We start from the raw sequence: 25,607 nt of genomic DNA on the forward strand, positions 1-25,607 counted from the left end.
ACAAAGACCATAGCAAGAGACATAATATTAAAGGGATCAATGCAACAAGCAGATGTAAACATATATACACCTAATATAGGAGTACTTAAAAAAAAATCTTGGAGGACTTTAAGGGAGAGATCGACAGCAATACAATAATAGTAGGGGACTTTAACACCCCATTGACATCACTGGATAGAACAAGGAAACAGTGACCTTAAATGACATACTAGATCAGATGGATTTAATTGATATTTACAGAACATTTCATGCCAATGCTGCAGAATATATATTATTCTCAAGAGCACATGGAACATTCTCAAACAAAGACCACATGTTAGGACACAAAAGAAGTCTTAAGAAGTTAAAGAAGACTGAAATCATATCAAACATCTTCTCATGTCACAATAGCATTAACTAGAAATCACCTACAATAAAAAAACCAAAAAACTCAACATTCAAATATATGGGAACTAAAAAGCATGTTATTAAATAGTGAATGGGTTACCAAAAAGATCAAGGAATAAGTGGAAAACTGTCTGAAAACAAATGAAAATGAACACATAGCAACCTAAAAGCAAAAGCAGTCCAGAGAGGAAAGTTCATTGCACTACAGACCTATCTCAAGAAACAAGAAAAATCTCAAATAAACAACTGAATTCTACAAGAAACAAAAACTAGAAAAAGAACAAGAAAAGCCTTAAGTAAGTAGAAGGAAATAAATAATAAAGATAACAGAAAAGGAAAAACCAAGATGGTGGCATAGGTAGACACCTAAACTGCTGCCTCGCACAATTTCAAAACTACAACTAAAAGACAAAACGGACACCATCCAGAACCACAGGAAAGCTGGCTGAGTGTAAATTCTACAACTAGAAGGAAAGAGAAAAGCACATTGAGACTCAGAGGAGCTGCAAAAGGCTGAGGTATGGAGACATGGGCGCACGGAGAGGACTGGCAGCTGAGTGCGTGGCTGGCTTTCTCAAGCAGGAGGGAGATGGAAGCTCCCAACTACGCTGAACTCCAGATCCAGGCGAGACTCTGGGAACCCAGACTCATTCGGGGGGAATCTGGACTGTCAGGAAAAGAGAAAAGCACACTGAGACTCAGGGGAGCTGTGGAAGGCAGAGGTCCGAAGGCACGCACGCGCAGAGAGGACTGACTGCAGAGTGCATGGCTGGCTTTCTCAAGAGGGAGGGAGACGGAAGCTCCCAACTGCGCTGAACTCCAGTTCCAGGCGAGACTCTAGGAACCCAGACTCATTCGGGGAGAAACTGGACTATCTGGCAGCAGGCAAAACTCGAAGGTGGCTTTTTCTCAGAGGTGCTTGCAGTGATCACCAAGGGACACTGAGACCCAGACGCCTCAAAGGGCAGGGCTGACAGGAAGCCAAGGCTGTCTGCTACGTCCTGAGATTCTGCCCCATCCAAGCTGAGCACAGAGGCTTTTGCAATTTTGCAAGTCTTGTCTCATAAAGGTGTCTCCAGCACAGAAGTTCTCACACATAGACACAGCTGATTCTCACAGCCAATTGGCCTGGAGGTTAATTCCTCCCAGTGATACCAACAACAATCAAGACTTAACTACAACAAGGCTTTGAACACAGTCCACAAAGGGGTGCACCAAGAGTGTCCACCTCAGGTAACTGGGGAGGCTGAGCCACTGGGCCCTATAGGACACCTAGCACACAAAGCTACTCTACCAACTCAGGGAAGCAGCGAAAATGCAGAGACAAAGAAACAGATCACAAATGAAAGAAATGGAGGAAAGCAAACAACTGGATATAGAGTTCAAAACCACGGTTATAAGGTTTTTCAAGAATTTCCTAGAAAAGTCTGATAAATTTAGTGAGACCCTCGAGGATATGAAAAAGGACCAACTAGAAATTAAACATACACTGACTGAAATAAAAAATATTATACAGAGACCTAACAGCAGACTAGAGGAACGCAAGAATCAAGTCAAAGATTTGAAATACAAAGAGGCAAAGGACACTCCTCCAGAGAAGCAAGAAGAGAAGAGAATCCAGAAAGTTGAAGATAGTGTAAGAAACCTCTGGGATAATTTCAAGCGTACCAACATCAGAATTATGGGGGTGCCAGAAGAAGAGAGCAAAACGCTGAAAACCTATTTGAAGAAATAATGACCGAAAACTTCTCCCACCTGGTGAAAGAAATAGACTTACAAGTCCAGGAAGCACACAGAACCCCAAACAAAAGGAATCCAAAGAGGACCACACCAAGACACATCATAATTAAAATGCCAAGAGCAAAAGACAAAGAGAGAATATTAAAAGCAGCAAGAGAAAAACAGTTGATTACCTACAAGGGAACACCCATAGGACTGTCAGCTGATTTCTCAACAGAAATGATGCAAGCCTGACAGGAGTGGCAAGAAATATTCAAAGTGATGAATAGCAAGAACCTACAACCAAGATTACTCTACCCAGCAAAGCTATCATTCAGAATGGAAGGTCAGATAAAGAGCTTCACAGATAAGAAAAAGCTAAAGGAGTTCATCACCACCAAACCAGTATTATATGAAAAGCTGAAAGGTATTCTTTAAGAAGAGGAAGAAGAAGAGAAAGGTAAAGATAAAAATTATGAACAACAAATACATATCTATCAACAAGTGAATCTAAAAATCAAGTGAATAAAAAAATCTGATGAACAGAATAAACTAGTGAATATAATAGAATCAGAGACATAGAAAGGGAGTGGACTGACAATTCTTGGGGGGAAAAGGGTGTGTGGTCTGGGAAGAGACTGGACAAAAATCATACACCTATATGAGGACAGTGTGGGGGGGTAAGGGCAGAGGATGTGGTGGGAACTGGGTGGAGGGGAGCTACAGGGAAAAAAAGAGGAACAATTGTAATAATCTGAACAATAAAGATTTATTAAATTAAAAATAAATAAAAATAACAGATAAAATAAATGACATAGATACCAAAAATCAATATGAAAGATCAATGGAACCAAGAGCTGTTTTTTTGGGAAAAAAAAACAAAAACAAAAAAACAAGATTAATTTGAACCTTTAGCCAGACTCAAGACACAAAGAGGACCAAATAAACAAAATCAGAAATGAAAGAGGCAAAGTAACAACTGATCCCACAGAAATACAAAGGATTATGAAAAAATACTATAAACAATTGTATTCCAACAGATATACTCAATTACTATTTGACAAAGGAGGCAAGAGCATACAATGGAGTCAAGACAGTCTCAGTCTCTTCAATAAGTGGTACTGGGAAATTTGGTCAGATACATGCAAAAAAAATGAAACTAGATCACCAACTTACACCATACACAAAAACTCAAATGGCTAATGGACTTAAATGTAAGATGGGAAACCATAAAATTCCTACAAGACTCCATAGCCAGCAAATAGCAGACATATGTTGTAGCAATAACTTTACCGACATAGCTCCTAGGGCAATGGAGACTAAGGAGGAAATAAACAAATGGGACTACATCAAAATAAAAAGCTTCTGCACAGCAAAAGAAACCATCAGCAAAACAACAAGAAAGCCCACTGCATGGGAGAACATATTTGCCAATGCTATTTTATATAAGGGTTTAATCTCCAAAATTTACAGAGAACTCATACAACTTAACAAAAGGACGATAAACAATCCAATAAAAAAAAAATGGGCAATGGACCTAAATACTTTTCAAAAGAGAACATACAGAAGGCCGAGAGACATGAAAACATGCTCAAAGTGACTAATTATTTGAAAGATGCAAATCAAAACAACAATGAGGTACCATCTCACACCTGTCAGAATGACAATCATCAACAAACAACAAGTGCTGGCGAGGATGTGGAGAAAAAGGAACTCTCCTGCACTGCTGGTGGGAATGCAGACTGGTGCAACCACTGTGCAAAACAATATGGAGTTTCCTCAAAAAAAGTTAAAAATGAAATTCCCATTTGACCCAGTAATCCCACATCTAGGAATATATCCTAAGAAATCAGAAACACCAATCAGAAAAGATATATGAACCCCTATGTTCATTGCAGCACAATTTACAAAAGCTAAGATTTATAAACAACCTAAATGCCCATCAGCAGATGAGTGGATTGAAAAACTGTGGTAGATCTACACAATGGAATGCTACGCTGCTATAAAAAAGAAGGAGCTTTTACCATTTGCAACAGCATGGATGGACCTGGAGAGCATTATGTTAAGTGAAATAAGCCAGTGCCTGGGTTGTGGGCTCGATCCCCAGTAGGGGTTGTGCAGGTGGCAACTAATCAATGATTCTCTCTCATCACTGATGTTTCTATCTCTCCTTCTCCCTTCCTCTCTGAAATCAATAAAAAAAAAAGATTCCACCAAAGAACTACTAGATTTAAGAAATTAATTAGGCAAAGTAGCAAGGTACAAAATTAATATCCAGAAATTGATGGTATTTTAAACACCAATAATGAACTCTGAGAAAGAGAAACTAAACTAACTAACTAAATAAATAAATAATCCTGTTTACCATTGCAACAATAACAAAAATAAAGTATGTAATCTACACAATGGAATACTATGCTGCGGTAAAAAAGAAGGAATTTTTACCATTTGCAACAGCATGAATGGAACTGGAGAGCATTATGCTAAGCAAAATACGCCTGCCAAAGAAAGATAAATATCACATGATCTCACTCATTTAGGGAATATAATGAACAACATAAACTGATGAACAAAAACAGATCCAGAGACAGAGAAGCATCAATCAGACTGTCAAACCTCAGAGGGAAGGGGGGGATAAGGGGAGAGACCAACCAAAGGCTTGTATGCATGCATAAAAGCCTAACCAAAGGACACAGACAACAGGGGGGTGAGGGAATGGGGGGGGGGGCAATGGGGCAATAAGGACACATATGTAATACCTTAATAAAGAAAAAAACTGTAAAGTAAATAAGTAAATAAAAGTTTAATATGTTTTTCACTAAATAAATAAAAAAATAAAGTACCTAGAAATAAACCAAGGAGGTAAAACACCTGTACTAGGAAAACTATAGGACACTGAAAAAATAAGCAGAAGTTACAAACAAGTGGAAGCATATACTGTGTTCATAGATTAGAAGAATTAACATCATTAAAATGTTCAAACAAATCAAAACAATCAATAGATTCAACACAATTCCTATTGAAATAGCAATGGTATATTTCACAGAAGTAGAACAAATAATCCAAAAATTTATACAGAATACAAAAAGACCACAAATAGCCTCAGCAGTCTTGACAAAGAAAAGTAGGAGGTATCACAACACAGGATATCAAACCATCCTATCTAATAAAAGAGTAATATGCAAATTGACCGTACCTCCACTATACCCACAGGCCACACCCACCAGCCAATCAGGAGCAAGTATGCACATTAACCCAACCAAGATGGCTATGGCCACAGAGAGAGCAGGAGGCTTGGGTTTCCCCAGGCAATGGAGGAACCCAAGCTTTCCGCCTGCCCTGGCTGGCTTAGGCCTCCACTCAAGGCTACAAAGTTTTAATTATAGAAGATAAATAAATCCCAACAAAAATGGCAGCAGCCACAGAGCTGGAGAGAGAAGGAGGCTTGAGTTGCCCCCAGCAATGGAAGAAGCCAAGTTTTGGTCTCCACTTAAGGCTACAAAGTTTCAATTATAGAAGATAAATAAATCCCAACAAAAATGGCTGTGGCCACGGAGCAAGCAGGAGGCACCACTGAAATCCTGAATGATGTACAGCTGATTAAGACTGGAGACAAAGTGGGAGACAGCGAAGCCACACTGCTGAACATGCTGAACATCTCCCCCTTCTCCTTTGGGCTGATCATCCAGCAGGTGTTTGACAATGGCAGCATGCATCTACAACCCGGAAGTGCTTGACATCACAGAGGAAACTCTGCATTCCCGCTTCCTAGAGGGTGTCCGCAATGTTGCCAGCGTATGCCTTCAGATTGGTTACCCAACTGTTGCATCAGTACCCCATTCTATCATCATTGGGTACAAGCGAGTTCTGACTTTGTCTGTGGAGTCTGATTACACCTTCCCACTTGCTGAAAAGGTCAAGGCCTTCTTGGCTGATCCATCTGCTTTTGTGGCTGCTGCCCCTGTGGCCACCACCACCACCGCTGCTGCTGCTGCTGCTACAGCCCCAGCCACGGTTGAAGCAAAGGAAGAGTCTGAGGAGTCGGACGAGGATATGGGATTTGGCATTTTTGATTAATTACCAAAAAGCAACCAGCTCAGCCAGCTCTATTTGAGAAACAAGGAAATAAAGGTTTACATCTCTTAAAAAAAAAAAAAAAAGAAAATGAGGGAAGAAGTGAGAAAGAAAAGGAAGGGCGAGCAACACAAAAGGAAGATTGGAAGGAACCTGTAAACCTACTGTCACTTAAATAGGGAATATAGTCAATAGGGTTGTAATGACGGTATGATGCCAGGTGGGTACTGGAAATATCAGGGAACACTTTGTAAAGTATATGATTGTCTAACCACTATTCTGTAACTAATATAAAACCTGAAACCAATAAAAAATAATATTGAATGTAAAGAAATGAAAATAGGAGTGAAATTTTTATAAATTTCAAAGGCTGTAAAGGAAGGAAGGGGGAGAATACAAACAGTGTTTTTCATTTTACCACCTTATTGTCTTTTCAGTACATGAAAAAGACAGTTGTCTTTATATGGTGTTTTTATACTTTTCTAAGTCATTACCTCATTTGATGTTCAGGGCAACTTAAAGACAAGATAATTATTCCCCCAACTATTCAAAGAAAGGGATAATAAAAGCCTTGGGGGCAATCAGGCCAGCAGGGGAAGGCAGTTGGGAGTGATCAGGCTGGCAGGGGAGCAGTTAGGCATCAATCAGACTGGCAGGGGAGCAGTTAGAGGGCGATCAGGCTGGCAGGCAGAAGTGGTTAGGGGCAATCAGGCAGGCAGGCAGGCGAGCAGTTAGGAGCCCGTGGTCCCGGATTTTGAGAGGGATGTCCGACTGTCAGACATCCCCCGAGGGGTCCAAGATTGGAGAGGGTGCAGGCCGGGCTGAGGGACACCCCCCCCCCCCCCCCGCCCGCCCCGTGCATGAACTTCATGCACTGGGCAACTAATACTAGTATAAAGCCAATATAATCAAAACAGCTGGTACAAGAACAGGCATATAGACCAATGGAACAGAAAAGAGACCCCAGAAATCAACCCACACCATTATGGTCAATTAATATTAGATAAAGGAGACAAGAGCATACAATGGAGTAAAGACAATCTCTTCAATAAATGGTGCTGGGAAAATTGAACAGGTACCTGCAAAAAATATTTTTTTTAAACTAGACCACAAACTTACACCAAAATCAAGAAAAAACTCAAAATGGATAAAAGATTTAAATGTAAGTCGAGAAACCATAAAATCCTAGAAGAAAACATAGGCAGTAATATCTCAGACATCTTTAGAAGCAATATTTTTGCCTAAACATCTGTTAGGGCAAGGAAAACATAGGGGAGAAAATAAAAAATTAGACTACATCGAATTAAAAAGCTACTGCACAGTGAAAGACACCATTACCAAAAAAAAAAAAAAAAAAGGAACTCACGGTATGGGGAGAACATATTCGCCAATAATACATCTGATAAGGTGTTAATATCCAAAACATATAAAGAACTTATACAACTCAACACCCGGAAGACACACAATCCAATTTTTAAAAAATGGGCAAAGGCATGTGTTGGGGGGCAGAAGTGGTCAGGGAGAGGTCAATGGGGGGAAAAGGAAACATACAGTATGTAATACTTTCAACAATAAAGAATATAACTTTTTTTTTTTTAAATATATTTTATTGATTTTTTACAGAGAGGAAGAGAGAGGGACAGAGAGCCAGAAACATTGATGAGAGAGAAACATCGACCAGCTGCCTCCTGCACACCCCCCACTGGGGATGTGCCCGCAACCAAGGTACATGCCCCTGACCGGAATCGAACCTGGGACCCTTGAGTCTGCAGGCCGACGCTCTATCCACTGAGCCAAACCGGTCTCGGCTATAACTTTTTTTAAAAGGGCAAAGGACCTGAATAGACACTTCTCCAATGGGGACATAGAGATGGCCAACAGACATAAAAAAAATTGCTCAAAGTCACTAATTATCAGAGAGATGCAAATTAAAATTACAATGAGGTATCACTACACACCTGCCAGAATGGCTACCAGCAATACATCCACAAACAAGTGCTGGATAGGAAGTGAAGAAAAGGGATTCCTCATACACTGCTGGTGGGAATGTAGACTGGTGTAGCCACTGTGGAAAACATTATGGAGTTCCTCAAAAAATTAAAAATAGAACAGCTGTTTGACTCAGCAATCCCACTCTGGAATGTATCCTAAGAGTCCCCAAACACCAATCAGAAAGAATATATGCACCCCTATGTTAATACCAGCCTTATTTACAATAGTAAAGATCTGGAAACAGCCCAATTGCCCATCAGTACATGAATGAATAAAAAAGATGTGGTAGCCCTCACTGGATTGGCTCAGTGGATAGAGTGCCAGCCTGTGGACTAAAGGATCCCAGGTTTGATTCCAGTCAAGGGCACATGCCCAGGTTGTGGGCTCGATCCCCAGTAGGGGGTATGCAGGAGGCAGCCAGTCAATGATTCTCTCTCTTCATTGATGTTTCTATCTCTCTCCCCCTCTCCCTTTCTCTCTGAAATCAACAACAAATATATATATATATATATATATATAGATGTGTAGTACATTTATACAATGGAATACTATGTGGCTGCAAAAAGGAAGGATCTCTTACCCTTTGCAACAGCATGGATGAACCTAAAGATTATGCTAAGTGAAAAAACCCAGATAGAGAAAGGCAAATATCATAGGATCTCACTTACATGTGGAATCCAATGAACGAAATAAACTGATGAACAAAATAGTTCCAGAGGCATGGATGCATGGAACAGACTGACAGATGGCAGAGGGGAGGGGAGTGGCAGGAACAGGAAGAAATCTACCAATGAACATATATGCATAACCCATGAACACAGACAATAATGTGTGAAGACCTGGGGTGGGGCAGGGGCTGGATGGAGGGGAGCAATGTGGAGGGAAATGGGAAACATATATAATACTGTCAACAATAAAAATAAATAAGTAAATAAATAAAAACATTCATATTAAATTACAAAATAAAATGAAAGGCCTTATTTTAATTTATATTTCATACAAGTACTTCTTCTTGAGAGTCTATAGTACTTGAGAGAATAGAATGCCTGGGTTCATATTCCGCCTTTGCCACATCCCATTTGTGTGGTCTTGGACAAGTACCCTGCTTTTTTTTCATCTATAAAATAAGGATAATAACAGTGTCTGTCTTACACAATTGTTGTGAAGGCTATTAATTTATATTTATAAATAAACTTTGCCTACAATATACGTACTAAGCACTACATATATTTCATTAGCTACTATTTATTGTTATTTTGTTGATAGAAAAACAAGAAGCTTCCTGAGACATTTATTGTTATTAGGATATTCATACAATATTAAGTGCAAAGTTCTTGGATATTTAACTTTCAGTCATAAAAGTAGGTAAAAATGAATATGTTTGTTTAATAACAAAAGGAATGCATTCTTCTGAATTGTAAATAACTGTAAATTGATCCAACTTACCACTACAAAAATTATGTATTCTTTTGATAGCCAGAGGAAAAAAAACAAGAATCAAAGTGTAGCTATTTTCCTGATAAGTATATCAACAAATAACAAAATACATATAGCAATTCTAAGTTCAAATACAAAGTAAAACCTGATTTCTTTTACACTGATAAGGCTCTAAGACACGCAGATTTCAAATCTAGTCCCCTCATCATTAAGGAAGACCTGAGGGCCACTTAAGTATGGGAAAGATGAATATACTTAATGAAGGTGCTACCTTCCAAACAAGTAAAACAAGCATGTCAAACTCAAAGGCTAAGACGGGCCAAATTAACAAGGTTTAAGTTTATGTGGGCCACAAAACAACAAAAATTTTAGGTCTATTTCGATAGAGACATGCTGAATACAAAGGGCTGAAATAAATGAGTAATCATTAACATTAAATAATAGAACATTTTAATAAAAAGTAATATTTTTTCTTGAACATTAACTTATCAGACACTGAATAGCTGCACAAATTAGTAAGTGTAATGCAAATAAACCTATTTTTCTTGTTCTCTGAAAGAAAATATTTCCTGTTGTGCACAACAAACAATTCAGTACAAGACTAAATGACATGGCAATCAGCTGCTAAAATATTCACTGCTACTATTAGTGGAGAGAAATGGTGCACCTACGTGTAAGGTGCATAAGGGAAATGAATGCAACATGATTATAGTAATCAGTCATTAGCGAACATTGTTGTTCGTTATTAATAATTATGTATAACAGGATACTGTAAAAATTAAGTTATGAAATTGTTATTAAAACATTTCTTACATACCATTATGTTGGCTGGGCCACAAAAATATTCATTGTGGGCCACATGCGGCCTGCAGGCCACGAGTTTGACATGCTTGAAGTAAAAGGTCAAACCATTCCCTTGACAACAGGGAACAGAAATTGAGATAATTTCTTGAAAGATATTGCTTAAATTTCCAAAAAAGAAAGCTGGCATTACAGAGAACAGAGTCTGTATTACTGGAGGCAGATAGCCTTACCCAATGAGACTAAATTGCTGTAGTTCTCCAACATCACATCTCTGTACAAGTCCCTCTGTTGCAAGTCCAGGTATTCCCACTCCTCCTGAGAGAAGACTATGGACACATCACTGAATATCACTGATCCCTGAAATGACAAACCATGTAAAATAATTAAAATTAAAGAAATTTTATTTAAAGATGGAAGGAGAAAAGATGGAAGATATACTGCAGGAAATGGACCAAGCAAACAAATAGGCGTGGCTGGAAGCCTGTGAGATAATGAGTCAGAAAATGATTGTGCCTGAAGCAGCATGGCTGTGTTCTTGAAGGATTCTGTTGCTACAGCTATAACTTCTTATATACTCTGGCATACCTTAATTATTGAGACGTGTCTGGGAAAGAAAAAACAAACAATCAGTTTTCCAATTAAATGAAAGATTGTATATAAGCCTACACCTGCTATGTGCATATCTTAATTATTCAAACATGTCTGGGAAAGAAAAAATCAGTTTTCCAATTAAATGAAATATTGTATATAAGCCTTCTGCCTGCTGTATGTCCCATTCATGAATTCTCAAGAAATGTGAGTCCTTCTACCTTTCCTCCTTAAGAGAAGACTTTTAAAAAAATGTTCCTCTATAATATCTGTTAGAAAAGATCTAAATACAATTAAAGAATTTCTTCCAAGTTCATTGTTTAACCCAATCATAAGTGTTTTGCTATTAATGACGATTCTTTAATAAACTTAAAATTGATTGTGCAATAGTTTATGCAATGGATATATGAGACTTAATCTTCTTCCATACTTAAATATCTACACAAAATAGTCAAGGTCCTCCTTAACACGATCTTCTTAGCTGCTATCATTTTTCCATCCCTCACTGTATGCATTCTTTGTTCCTGAGTTAGAAGATACCAGTTACTGATGTAGAATCTGGATACTGGTGATCCAGATTCACAAAGACGTGCTTTCTAGACAAGCACATCCTGTTCAAGTACAAATGGAATTCTGCTCCTTGTGTACAACTCTTAAGAGATTCCCAGAGAAGATTCGTTATCTCTGCATGCAAGACCCAACCACATTACTAGCCAGTCCTAAAAGCCTCACAAAGTATGAGATCTCATGATATACTGAGGCTGAGGCCAACCAATAGCAAATCTCATATACTTGGAAAACTGAAGTATGGAAAAGGCCAGTTTTCCCAAGAGTAGTCAAATGTGCCCATCCTCTCTTGTCATCTCACTGGAGATGGTCAAACATCTCCCTCAAAGGATTTCATTTCTGCTCCATAGCATCTCTTAGCAGGAGAATGAGCACATATAGGTGATGCTGAATGATTTGTTCAATGAATACATAAACAATAACTGGAAAAAAGAGGACTCATGGGATAGGCATTACACTATTTAGCCTTATCCCTCACTGATTTTAGAGGAAATGAAAGAAGGTTCTTAAGTAGGCAGTTTCTGGATAAATATATGTTCATAGGATCTTAATATGACAGTATTTCCAGAAAGAGAAAGAAAAAGAAACTTACATGAGCCATAGTTTAGAAATTCAAGAACTGGACAGTATTCCTTTGGGTTTACTTGCCTGGAGAACCAGAGTTCACAGAAACCAGAGCTAGGAGGAGGAAAAGGCGGCCATGAGATCAGATAAGTCTCAGAAATCCCCCTTTAACCTCCCCAACACAAACACACATACTGTACACACAGGGAGATTTGAGGGAGTCTGGACTAATCTAATCCCTAGTCATAAATTCCAGGGCTGATAATGGGCCACTTCCTCTAAAGCGGAATCTCTTTCAAAGCCTTACAGGCCTGCTTGGATTCATTTGGTACAAAGAGACATTCATAAGGACCAACCCTGGCAGGCATTACCACTATCAAACTGCTGTACTGGCAGCCTTGCCTGCCTGCTGCCAGAACTTCCAGAATCTTCTAGACTCCTCAATATTTTCAATCAGAAGCATCCACATTGCTTTCCTGAATGACTTCATCTCTTTCTTACAACAAAGGTAAAAAAGTTATGGATTCATGCTCCCAGCAGGTAGATAATAGCTATCTATTTATCAAGACTTTCGTGTGATTGGTTTTTTTTATATATATTAGCTATCCTCAGGATTACTATGCAATATAATAATTATCCTATCTATGCAGTGGATCAGAAAATTCACACTAGAAGAAGTAAAATCACTTGTAGAAATTCAGTTAGCAAAGTTTATTTTTCTAAGCACAAAATCAGTTCTCATTCAATGGTAGCTCTTGCCTCAGAACTGCTAGTTCCAATTAGAGAAAGATGAGCATGTATGACTCACTAAAAAGTAGGAATACATCAAATCACCAAAAGATATTAAATATCACTTTAAGAGAATTGATGCTCATATCAGCAAGTTTGTGGTGAAATGAACATTCTAACCGACAAGGATGTAAATTTAAAAGCATGTACAAGAAATATTTAAACCATGCAAACTCTCAGAAACTCTATTTTGAGGATTGAAGGAAATAATTATATAGGGTGTCCCCCAAAAATGTATATACACTTTGAGTAATTATAAAGGCAGTGTTCATTACAATACACTTTATTTTCAAAATTGAGCTATCAGCTGTTAAAGTGTGTATACATTTTTTGGGGACACCCTGTACATGTACACAAATATGCAAAACTGTTGACAAACATTATTCATAAAGCATCCATTAGGTGAAAAAACTTGCCACTTAAAAATGATGGTGTAGGTCTTTAATTGGAAAGATGAAAATGTTTACTACTTATTGCAGAGTGAAGAATGCTGGTAACAACAGTTGTAGGTAGTGTGATCCTGTATGGCAGAACACACACACACACACACATATCAAATTATCTCTGGTTAAAAATTCCCTTTCTAGACCATTTGAGCATCTCATTTTTTTAAAAACTAGAAAATGTCCAACAAATTTAGCTTGATATTTTCATTTTTCCTGATCTATTGGAGTGGATAGGGAACTGCCCCAAATGATGACATAACAACAAATGGCAGATGTTTCTTGTGTACTTATGAAATATCAGGCACTGTTCTAAGAGTTTTACAAAGAGTTATAAAAAGAAAATTAATGGCAATTATCTGCCAAATGAATATGTGCATATTATAGGCACTAGGGAGGGAGCAGAGGTATCAATTCAATGGACATTTAAAAAGGAAGTAAATATTCCCATGTCCTAACAAAAACACATTTTACAGAACAAGAGGAAATACCCAATAGCCTTGACCTTGAATTTTAAATTCCTCCTCTATCTCCTCAGAGCCCTTTTCTTAGAATTGATAGGACTGGGGAAGTAGGTAATCTTAAAACAGGCTTTTCTTGGATCCCAGCCCAGTCTGGCTAAGTCAGGGCAAGTCACCACCACACCGGTCCCCACCGTCCACACAAATTCAGAGGGAAGCAAGCGGGCGGGTACTGTTGACACTTAAGAGAAAGGCCAGGCCAGGGATGGAAACTGCACAGCAGTTTCCTGGAGGGAGCTCCGTGGTTCTCAAACCTGCAGGTGGGTGCTCCGAGCTGTAAGTGTGGGAGTGTGTGCACGCGCACGCGCGCTCCTGGGGATGAAGTGCGGTGGGATCGCGCCCAGGGTCAGCCTGAGGGGCACGTTCACGTCCAGCATCCCGATCCCAAGATCGGGTCTTTCTGCTGGAAATCTTTCCACGGCGCTCAGGGATCTGACTGGGGCACTGTCTCTGCACCTGGTCTCGGGCAGCTCGAGGGCAGGGATTCAGATCTGGCTTTAAGGACCTGCAGTCACACCGCCCACGGCCATCTCCGTCCGTCACACAAGAAACTTCACCCAATTCGGCCACGCAAACACCATCGCCCACTAGTGGCGGACTCACTACCGCACACCGTCCTGGTGCCACGCCTGGCCCCGCGCCCCCACCCACCCACAGTCACGCCGCCGCGGTTCTCACGCACACTCGGCCGAGCGTGCGGAGCTCCCAACGCTCTGCGGTGAGGTCACGCCTTTCCGACCCTCCTCCGCGGGCGGCAGCGCCTTCCCCACGGACGGCCAGAGCTGACGCTCCCGCCGGGACTGCTCACCTGGGCTCCGAACCGTTTTCCCTGGGATGCCCTCCAGACGCGAGGGCGGGACAGCCCCGAGGCACCACAGGCCGCGCGCAGGGGTTGCTGGGAACTTCTGCTCAGCACCAAATGCGCAGGCGTGACCAGCCCCAGGGGGTGGGTTAAGTGAGCGGAGATCCCTTCGCGCGGGCGGGGGCGGGGGTCCTGGCTCTTTGCTAAGTTGCCGCAGGCTCCTTCGAGGGCGGGGATAGCGCGTAGTGGGGGCAGCGGAGGAGTTCTGTGAGTGATGAGGCCGGCGCTGTGTGTGTCTCTGCGGTGGTTCTGGGTGCGGTTTTTTTTTTTATTTTCACAGATGTAGCTGGTATGTGTTTGAGAGGTTGCGATGGCGGGATCGGAATGTGGTTTGTGAAGATTTCATGTCTGAAATTGTGTGGGGGGCGGTGTAGAACCGAATGCTGGGGTGGGGGCAGGAGGGCCTCTGAGATAACGGGATTGAGCACAGGGGATTGTGTGTTGGTGAACGTGTGACTGACTCTGAACATTTATGTGGCGCCGTTTTGGTAGGTTTGTTTTCCTCCGCAGACCAAGGTGTGTGTGTGTGTGTGTGTGTGTGTGTGTGTGTGTGTGTGTGTGTGTGTGTCTGAGACACAGCCCACCTGATTGTGTGTGTGTGTGTGTGTGTGTGTGTGTGTGTGTGTGTCTGAGACACAGCCCACCTGATTGTGTGGCGAGTATGTGCGTTTCTGATGTAATCTTGCAGAACTGTGGCAGGATGGCTATCGGGATGGTGGATGTGACCCAGAGCCTCACTCTCCACAAATAGAGAAAAGAATGTTGCATCTAGAAGCATAAACTTCACTGATGGATTTAGTGTGTGTGTGTGGGGTGGGGGGGGGGGGGACCCCTGGTATTTCTGGATAATTATGTATTTGTTTTACATTTAATTATAGGTTCATCATGGGGAAGAATGTGAGTAAGCATAACTTTAAAAATAAGTTTTCAAAGGAAATTCCTGCTATGCAGTAGTTGATTTTCTTCTGCCCCAGATTCCCATGAGTGGGTGTTCCCTCTTTCTTAGTACTAAGGGGATTTTGTTGGGAAGATTTAAGAAGCCCTAAACTAAGTTTGTTTGTTTTTTAACACACACACACACACACACACACACACACACACACACACACTGAGTGGCCAGATTATTATGATCTCTGAACACACAATAATCTGGCCACTCAGTGTATATCCTATATAATAAAAGGCTAACATGCAAATTGTCCTCTGGACCAGTAGTTCGACCAGCAGGCAGGCCAGCCAACTGCCCATGTCCCCTCCCCCTGGCCAGGCTGGCCGGACCCTACCCATGCACGAATTCATGCACCGGGCTTCTAATATATATATTCACACACATATACACACTGAGTGGCCAGATTATTATGCGTTCCGAGATCATAATCTGGCCACTCAGTGTGTGTGTGTGCGTGTATGCCTAATATGCTAATTATCCATTCTACCCTTTGACCAGTTGCTGTGACATGCACTGACCACTAACTGCAGACGCTCCAACTGGTAGGGTCTGGCGGATCAGGACTGGGTGAGGATAACCAGACATGCCCTGGAACCCTCCCCGGGTTTTCTCCTGTTAGAAATGCTCTCAATGTCGCAGGAATGAGACAAACACTCAAAACTGGATCATCAAGGCACATTTACTTCTGCGCAGAAGGGTGCTCCTGTCAGCTGCAAATCATGGGCAAAAGCATACTGAATGGGAAGTCCATTTGGGTTTTATTTCCTGACGTGGGGTCTGCCCTGCCCCTCACTCTGAACTCTGACCTGATTGGTCAGGGTTCAGAGCTCGGATTCCCATTATTGTGCGATTGGCTAATTCAGAGGAAGGGGAAGGTAAGGCAGAGCCTAAAATGGCAGCCCCCTGAAAGCCTGATGGTCCTATCAAAATGGCGGGACCTAAGATGGCAGTGAACTCCTTTCTTTGACAGAAAAGATTGCTGGTTCATTCTCACACTCCCCAGCCCCCAGTGGGGTCCCTCTGCCTGGCCTGTGCCCTCTCGCAATCCGGGACCCTCAGGGAATGTTGGAGAGTCAGTTTCGGCCCGATCCCCATAGGCCAGGCCAAGGGACCCCACCAGTGCACGAATCTGTGCACTAGGCCTCTAGTATTTTATAAAGTTGTTGTGAACACTGAAGTAGTGAGCCATTGCACTTAGGGAAACAGTTTCCTGCAAGCATCTGGTCACAACATTTTCATCAATCAATACATAACCTGTTTTGTGTGTTTCTTTTACACACTCTTCTCATAGATTTTTTTATTTATTTAACATTGAACTCATGACCAACAGCACTATAACTCATGCCTGAATGAAGCTTACCTGACATATTTTCTCTGTAAGGCATATCACAGCCTTCTTGTGCTTAGGAGCATTAGACATCACTTTACCTCTATGCTTGGAGCATTTTAAACAGCAGAACTGCCCTAACCAGTTTGGCTCAGTGGATAGAGCAGCGGCCTGCGGACTGAAGGGTCCCAGGTTCGATTCTGGTCAAGGGCATGTATCTTGCTTGCAGGCACATCCCCAGTAGGGGGTGTGCAGGAGGCAGCTGATCGATGTTTCTCTCTCATCTATGTTTCTAACTCTCTATCCCTCTCTCTCCCTTCCTCTCTGTAAAAAAAAAATCAATAAAATATATTTAAAAATAAAAAATAAACAGCAGAATCACCAATAAAAGGCACAGAAGTGAGAAAATGTGGTACTAAATACACTGAAAAAAGACACTTGTTTATACTATAAGAGCCTAAATAAGGCAGAGGGTTGCTCGTTTGAGTTCAGCTGAGAAATGTGGGTCAGGGGACTCATTTTTCATCACTCCATGAATGACCACAAAAGTGCTGTGAGTATTGACTTTGAGATTACAAATAAATGTTAGCAAGTGGGTAAGTCTATAAATATGGAAATCCACAAATTATGAGGTTTGACTGTATTTATTATCTGGTCCTTCACAGAAAAAGTTTGCCAGTCCCTATTTTAGAGTAGATCCCTTCTAATTATACAATTAGAGTGTTTAAAAACTACTTGAAATAATTATTTTCCCTCATCAGTAATTTATGAAATTGATTAAAACCCATTAAATAAATAAAAATCCATAAATAAGAGAAAAGGGAATAAAAAAGGAAAGCTCTTTTTTCATGGAATGCCAGCTATTTAGTTTGATTTTACACAGCCTTGTGAACTCTGCTTCAAATACACTTAGTATTATATTTTATTTTGATGAGGATTTTGTACAGTATGGTGTTTTCCTTTAAGTTCAACGTCATTTCTATCATCTCCTCTCATGCCAGCTATCACCTGGAGTTCAGTAAGAGCGACATTGTTTGAATGGCTATATCTTCATGGCATGAAGGCTAGCGATGGTGCAATAAAATAACACAATTTATAAGGCAATACTGAGTTTTCTTTGAAGTCAGTCTCCATCTAATTTCTTCCAGTGTTTCATGTTTGACTTGCCTGCTAATGACCAGCTCTTCTGCTTCTTTCTAAATTCTTGACACTCACAGTGCCACTCTCATTGGTGGAAACAATGTGCCTGGGAAATAGCTTTTCCAAACCTGGTAAATAGCTGGGCAAATGAATTCTAATTATGGAAGCAGTGCTGGTAGCTTGTGTGCATCCTCAAGTGCATTACTACTGGAGTGCTGGCTTAAGTCTATGTGGTTGCTGATTCCCTGTTCAGGGAGGGAGGGTGCTGCTGCATTGGTCATTCCTTAGATATAGATTGCCTGAACTAAACCTCTATTTACTTATTAAAGGGTTCTGCACACAATTCCCATATTCTTTGGGGAGCAGGGTTTCTACACACCAACAAGCAATTCTCAGACACTAACTTGTTATCATACAATTCAATTCAATTCTAACACTATCTACCTGGAGATAGTGTCAAATCCCACAGGTTAAGGGATCAGTCCTATAAGAGTGCCCCCACCCAACACACACACTTCAACGTCACATGCCAGTTGCTGTGCTTTTGACAAACCAGCTGTAGATTGGAGGTTCCAACAAATCCCTCTCTGGTTTTGATTGATTTGCTAGAGCAGGTCACACAATTCACAGAAACATTTGTTAAAAAGAAACAACAGCCCTGGCCAGTGTGACTCCATGGGTTGGAGGGTCATCCCACACACTGAAGGGTTGTGGTTCAATTCCCGGTCAGGGCACATATGCAGGTTGTGGGTTTGATACCTGGGCGTGTACAGGAGGCAACCAATTGATGCTTCTTCTCTGTCCCTCTCCCTTCCTCGCCCTCTAACATCAATAAAATAATATTTTTTATTGACTTCAGAGAGGAAGGGAGAGGGAGAGAGAGAAACATCAATGATGAGAGAGAATCATTGATAGGCTGCTTCCTGCATGCCCCCTACTGGGGCTCTAGCCTGCAACCCAGGCATGTACCCCTGACCAGAATCAAACCTGGGACCCTTCAGTCTGCAGGCTGGGGCTCTATCCACTGAGCCAAACCAGTTAGGGAAATAAAATAAAATGTTTTTAAAAAGGTGACTTGTGGGCTTTAGAGAAACAAGAGTGAGGAAGGAAGGAAGGAAGGAAGCAAGGAAGGAAGAAAAGGAAGGAAGAAGGGAAGGAAAAGGAAGGAAGGAAAAAGAAAAGAAAAGAAAGTATTAGAGCATTGGACCATGCACCAGACCGTCAGCAGTTTGATGCCTGGCCAAAGGCATGTACTTGGTTGTAGATTTGATCTCTGGTCCGGTCGAGGCGTGTATGGGAGGCAAACAATCAATGAATTGATGTTTCTCTCTCTTGCTCCCTCTCCCCTCCTCCCATCTTCCCTCCCACTCTCTCTAAAAACCAATAGAAAAAGTATCCTCATGTGAAGATTAACAGCAACAACAAAAAGAAACAACAGGACCTTGGCTTAGTTGGTTGAGCCTCATCCCATGCATCAAAAGGTTGACAGTTTTGGCCCTCACCAATTTTCTCAGTGGTTAGAGTATCAGCCTGTGGACCCAAGGATCCCTGTACCATTCCTGGTAAAGAGCACGTACCTTGGTTGCAGGCTCCATCCCCAGCCCAGATCAGGATGTGTTTGGGAGGCAACATCAATATTTCTCTCTCTCTCTCTCTCTCTCTCTCTCTCTCTCTCTCTCTCTCTCTCTCTCTCTCTCTCTCTCTCTCTCTCCCGCTCCCTCCTTTACATTTTCTCTCTCTCTAAAAAAAAAAAAAAAAAAATCAATGTGAAAACATCCTCTGGTGAGGATCTAAAAAAAAGGTCTATGGTTTTTATTCCTGGTCAGGGCGCATATCCAAATACAGGCTCCGTGTTCTAAATTAAAATTACAGTGGCTGGAGAATGAGAGAACAGTTAGCCATGTTCTGTGGAACCCCAGAACCCTAGGAGCCCTGACTTCTTATTTACACACTAGAGGCCCACTTTGGGGGTGGGGGTGTTCCCCAGTCTGGCCTGTGCCCTCTCACAGTCTGGGAGCCCTGCAATCAATTGCCCCAAAGGGGTAGGTCCCACCCACCCACCACAGCACCGCAGCGGGGTAGCCTGGGTCTCCCTCTTTGGGGCAATTGTGGAGTCCCCCCAATTGATCACCCCACTGGGCAGTGGTCTAGGCCTCCCTCTGCAGGGCAATCATGCGATCGATTGCGCCCAACAGAGGGAGGCCCCGCCCACCACCGCAGCCTGCTGGTCGGTGGCCTGGGCTTCCCTCTTTAGGGCAATCATGGAGCCCCCCAATTGATCAATCGCCCCACTGGCCGGTGGCCTGGGCCTCCCTTTGCAGGGTGATGATGGGGCGATGGCCAGGCCCCGACCAATCACATCACACCCGCCTTGGCTGGCCTGGCACCAGTGGGTATCATAATGTGGTCATCTGAAAGGTCGTCTGGACGGTCATTCTATTGTTTAGTCATTTGGTCAATTTGCATATTACACTTTCATTATTATAGAGGTCCGGTGCATGAAAATTTGTACACTCGGGGGGGGGGGGGGGTCCCTCAGCCCGTCCTGCACCCTCTCACAATCCAGGACCCCTCAGATAAGGTCCCTAGGCCTAGCCTGAGATCAGGGCCTATTGGGACTTTCCTTCCCTGAGCTGCAGGCAACTGGGCCCACCCCTGCCACTGCCACTGCTTGCCATCTGTGCAGCGCTGTCCCCCCTCCCCCGCCACCTGTGGCCTTCCTCTGCAAGCGATAGGCTGGGGTACAATGGCTGGGCTGGCCTGGGCCTCCCTCTTTCTTTGATGGGGGTGGGGCCAGCCCTGCAAGGGGCCGTCTGCCTACCTGATTGCCCCTAACCACTCTGGCTGCCTGCCTGATTGCCCCTAACTGCTTCTGCCTGCCAGCCTGATCACCCCTAACCACTCCCCTGCCAGCCTGATTGATGCCTAACTGCTCCCCTGCCAGCCCAATTGCCCCAAACTGCCCTCCCCTGCTGGCCTGGTCACCCCTAACTGCCTTCCCCTGCAGGCCTGGTCCCCCCAACTGCCCTTCCTTATAGGCCTGGTCCCCCCGCAACTGACCTCCTCTGCTGTCCCAGTCACCCCTAACTGCCCTCCCCTGCAGGCCTGATCGCCCCCAACTGCCCTCCCTTGCAGGCCTGGTCCTTCCCAACTGCCCTCCCCTGCTGGCCTGATCACCCACAACTGCCCTCCCCTGCTGGCCATCTTGTGGAGGCCAACTTGTGTCCACATGGAGGCGGCCATCTTTGACCACATGGGGGCATCAAGAGTGATGGCCAATTTGCATATTAGGCTTTTATTATATAGCATATAACTTAGAAAGAGCCACATGGAAGAGATGCATAGGGAAAGGCATGAGGAAAGCTCCATGCCACTCTCTGTGAATCTCCACATATTCACCAACCCAGAAGCTCTCGGAGCCTTGTCCTTTTGGGTTTTTATGAAGGTTTCATTTCTTAGGCATGATTGGCCAAATCATTGGTCATTAGCAATTGAACCAACCTTCTACTCTTCTCTCCTCTTTGAAGGTCAGTCAGGTGGGACTGAAAGTGCCAACCTTCTAATCACATGGTTGATTTTCCTGGCAACCAGCCCCCATCCTTAAGTGTTCCAGTAGTCATCTCATTAAAATAGTATGAGAAACCATGATCACTCTCATTGTAGGAAAGTCCAAGGGTTTTAGAAACTCTGTGTCAGAAATAGTAGGGAAGACCAAACATAATCCTACCTAATGAAATAGTAATATGCAAATTGACCCTAATTCTGCTACACCACAAGCCATGCCCACAAGCCACACCCACCATCCAATCAGGAGCAGATATGCAAATAAACCCAACCAAGATGGCTACAGCCACAGAGAGCAAGGTTTCCAGGCAATGGAGGAAGCCAAGCTTTCCACCTGCCCTGGCTGGCCTAGGCCTCCACTCCAGGCTACAAAGTTTCAATTATAGAAGGTGAATTAACCCCAACGGAAATGGCTGCTGCCATGCAGCAAGCAGAAGTCTTGGCTCCGCTCCAGGCTACAAAGTTTCAATTGTAGAAGGTAAATAAACCCGATACCAGGGCCTCCACTTGGGTCGCCAGGGGGTGTGGCTGGCCTGCAAACCACCACAGGCCCCTTGCTCAGGCTGCCCCACGCTCCAAGGGAACCCTCATCCTGACCTGGGACACCCTTCAGGGCAAACCAGCTGGCCCCCACCCCTGCACCAGGCCTCTATCCTGACCACCACTCCAACACACAGTATGGCTGCCCCCATGTGGTCACAAGATGGCCAGCAGGGGAGGGCGGTTGGGAGGCACCAGGCCTATAAGGGAGGGCAGTTGAGAGAGACCAGGCCTGCAAGGGAGGGCAGTTGGAGGCGATCAACCCTGCAGGGGAGGGCAGTTAGGGGTGACCAGGACGGTAGAGGAGGGAAGTTGGGGGCAAACAGGCTGGCAGGGGAGCAGTTAGGCATCAATCAGGCTGGCAGTGGAGTGGTTAGGGGGTGATAAGGCTGGCAGGCAGAAGCGGTTAGGGGCAATCAGGAAGGCAGGCAGGCAAGCAGTTGGGAGCCAGCAGTCCTGGATTGTGAGAGGGATGTCCTACTGCCTGTTTAGGCCCGATCCCACCAGACATCCCTCGAGGGGTCCCAGATTGGAGATGGTACAGGCTGGGCTGAGGGACACCCCCTCCCCCCCGTGCACGAATTTCATGCACTGGGCCTCTAGTCCTATATAATAAAGAGCTAATATGCTAATTATATCAAACAGCAGAATGACCATTCGGAAGACCTTCTGGATGAAGCCGGGTTGTGAGGTCCACCCAAGGCTGCGAGGGCTGAGCACCATGCACGAATTTCGTGCATCAGACCTCTAGTTTTCATTATAAATCACAATGTCACCCTCTCCATCATTATTACTGCCATGAGTAGGCTTCTGAGTATGAAGTGCTCTTTAGGACTGCCAGGTCAAGGCATTCTCTTAGTTACTTCATAGACTATTGGAAAGTGCAACTATATTTATTTGTATCTTTACACAATGTATTCATATATTATTTAATGCAATGAAAGAAAGCAATACAAACCAGTTGAACATAGCAATGTTAAAAGGATATGAATAGGCAGTTAATAAAAGAAACATGTATTGCTAATAAACATACCAACTTAAATTAATGAGAAGAAATATCTCAAAGGTGTCAGTTAAAATAAATCCTTTTAAATTAGGCAGAGAAATTTTTAGAAGATGAATAACACCAGGGTAGGCATGTGTCAAATGTTCAAAAATAACAGAAGTCACTGAGGTATTAATTAGTAAAAGTTTATTGTGTACATACCTAAAAGACAGTTTGCAAACCAAAACATAGATTGAGGCTCAGTGGTATCTATATATATAAAAGCCTAAGTGATCGTTGCAACCAAAACAACCATATGGATGACCGAACAGGCTGTGTGGGGTGACCAGGTCGGCAGGAGGGTTAGTGAAGAGTGACCAAATGACTGAACAGAGTGCTGTGTGGGGCAATCAGGCCAGCAGGGGGAGCAGTTGATAGCGACCAGGCCGGGGGGGGGGGGCAGTGAGGGGTGACCAGGTCAGCAGAGGGGGTTAGTGAGGGACAACCAGGCTGGCAGAGGGGGCAGTAAGGGGCGACCATGCCAGTGTGGGGACAGTTAGCGGTGACCAGGCTGGTGGGGGGGGGTAATTGGGAGTGACTGGGACAGCAGGGGGGGGGCAGTTAGGGGTGATCAGGCAGGCAGGCAGGTGAGCAGTTAGGAGCCTGTTGTCCCGGATTGTGAGAGGGATGTCGAACTACCAGTTTAGGACCCATCCTGGGGATCGGGCCTAAACTGGCAGTCGGACATCTCCTGAGGGGCCCTGGATTGGAGAGGGTCCAGGCTGGGCAGGGGGACCTGTCCCCCCATGCATGAATTTCATGCACCAGGCCTCTAGTATTGTTATAAAGCAATTGAAATAGTGAGAAAGCAAGGAGAAGCCAAGATGGCAGCATAGGTAAACACCTGAACTGCTGCCTTATACAACAATTTCAAAACTACAACTAAAAGACAAAACAGACATCATCCAGAACCACAGGAAGGCTGGCTGAGTGGAAATTCTACAACTAGAAGGAAAGAGAAAAGCACACTGAGACTCACAGGAGCTGTGGAAATGCAGAGATATGGAGCCGCGCATGTGGAGAGGGCTGGCAACAGATTACGCAGCTGGCTTTCTCAATTGGGAGGGAGACAAAAGCTCCTGAATGCTCTGAATTCCAGTTCTGGGCAAGACTCTGGGGACCCAGACTCATACAGGGAGAAACTGGACTGTCTGGCAGCAGGCGAAACTCAAGGACGGCTTTCTCTCAGAGGTTCTTGCAGCGGTCACCACGGGACACTGAGACTCAGGGGCCTCTTAGGGCAGGGCTGACAGGAAGCCATTGCTGTTTTCTCTGCCCTGAGATCCTGCCCCACAAAGCCATTGCTGTTTGCTCCGCCCTGAGACTCTGCCACATACAAGCTGAGCACAGAGGCTTTTGTATATGAATGGCCTGGTCCTTTGAATTCTAAACATACCTAACAAACTGCAGCTGAGTCATTGAGATGCAGAACATCCAAAAGAAGGCTCAAGGCCCCACAGCAGCTTGCATTGCTTCACAGCTGGGCCTCATCTGTGCACCTCCAAAACCCAAACAAAGAAGAGGAATCTGCAGATCTCTCTGTAGCTCCTGCTAGGTGGCCTCAGGCAGAGACTAAATTAGCACCTCCTTGGAGATCCAAGAGCCAGTGTACCCAAGGGTCAGAATAGGACCATCCAGATTACAACTCCTCAGATCCATAAGGGACACACTCAGGGGGAAGACTCAGTGAGCACCAAAGCCCCACTGAAGCAAGTCTTGTCTCATAAGGGTGTCTCCAGCACAGAAGTTCTCCCATTGTAGATACAGCTGATCCTCACAGCCAACTGGCCTGGAGGTCAATTCCTCCCAGTGATACCAACAATAATCAAGGCTTAACTACAACAAGAGTGTACACACAGCCCACAAAGGGTGCACCAAGAGTGTCCACCTCAGGTAACTGGGGAGGCTGAGCCACTGGGCCCTATAGGACACCTAGCACACAAAGCTACTCTATCAACTCAGGGAAGCAGCCAAAATGCAGAGACAAACAAAGAGGTCACAAATGAAAGAAATGGAGGAAAGCAAATACTGGATATAGAGTTCAAAACCACTTTATAAGGTTTTTCAAGAATTTTCTAGAAAAGGCCAATAAATTTAGTGAGACCCTCAAGGATATGAAAAAGGACCAACTAGAAATTAAACATACACTGACTGAAATAAAAAATAATATACAGAGCTCCAATAGCAGACTAGAGGATTGCAAGAATCATGTCAAAGATTTGAAATACAAAGAAGCAAAAAACACCCAACCGGAAAAGCAAAAGGAAAAAAGAATCCAAAAATATGAAGATAGTG

At 43.4% G+C, this 25,607-nt stretch overlaps 1 protein-coding gene and 1 pseudogene across 2 annotated transcripts in view; one reads left to right on the forward strand and one right to left on the reverse strand.

Annotated features, from left to right (window-relative positions):
* Positions 1 to 14,745, reverse strand: part of LOC103284536 (zinc finger protein 82 homolog) — a 31,900-nt gene extending 17,155 nt beyond the window's left edge. The window contains exons 1-3 of one of the 2 annotated variants that reach the window (XM_008139851.3): positions 14,694 to 14,745; positions 12,161 to 12,246; positions 10,644 to 10,770 (exon numbers count right to left, since the gene is read on the reverse strand). In XM_008139851.3, the coding sequence (XP_008138073.2) occupies positions 10,644 to 10,770; positions 12,161 to 12,169 (136 nt within the window). In that variant the 5' untranslated portion in view covers positions 12,170 to 12,246; positions 14,694 to 14,745. Of the gene's footprint in view, positions 1 to 10,643; positions 10,771 to 12,160; positions 12,247 to 14,139; positions 14,333 to 14,693 lie in introns of those variants that run through there. The other variant, XM_028143472.2, reaches the window with a different exon arrangement.
* On the forward strand, positions 977 to 6,183 carry LOC129147733 (60S acidic ribosomal protein P0-like; annotated as a pseudogene).
* Positions 14,746 to 25,607: the final 10,862 nt, after the last annotated feature.

This window comes from Eptesicus fuscus, chromosome 21 (genome assembly GCF_027574615.1).
Source record: "Eptesicus fuscus isolate TK198812 chromosome 21, DD_ASM_mEF_20220401, whole genome shotgun sequence".
Classification (NCBI taxonomy): domain Eukaryota; kingdom Metazoa; phylum Chordata; class Mammalia; order Chiroptera; family Vespertilionidae; genus Eptesicus; species Eptesicus fuscus.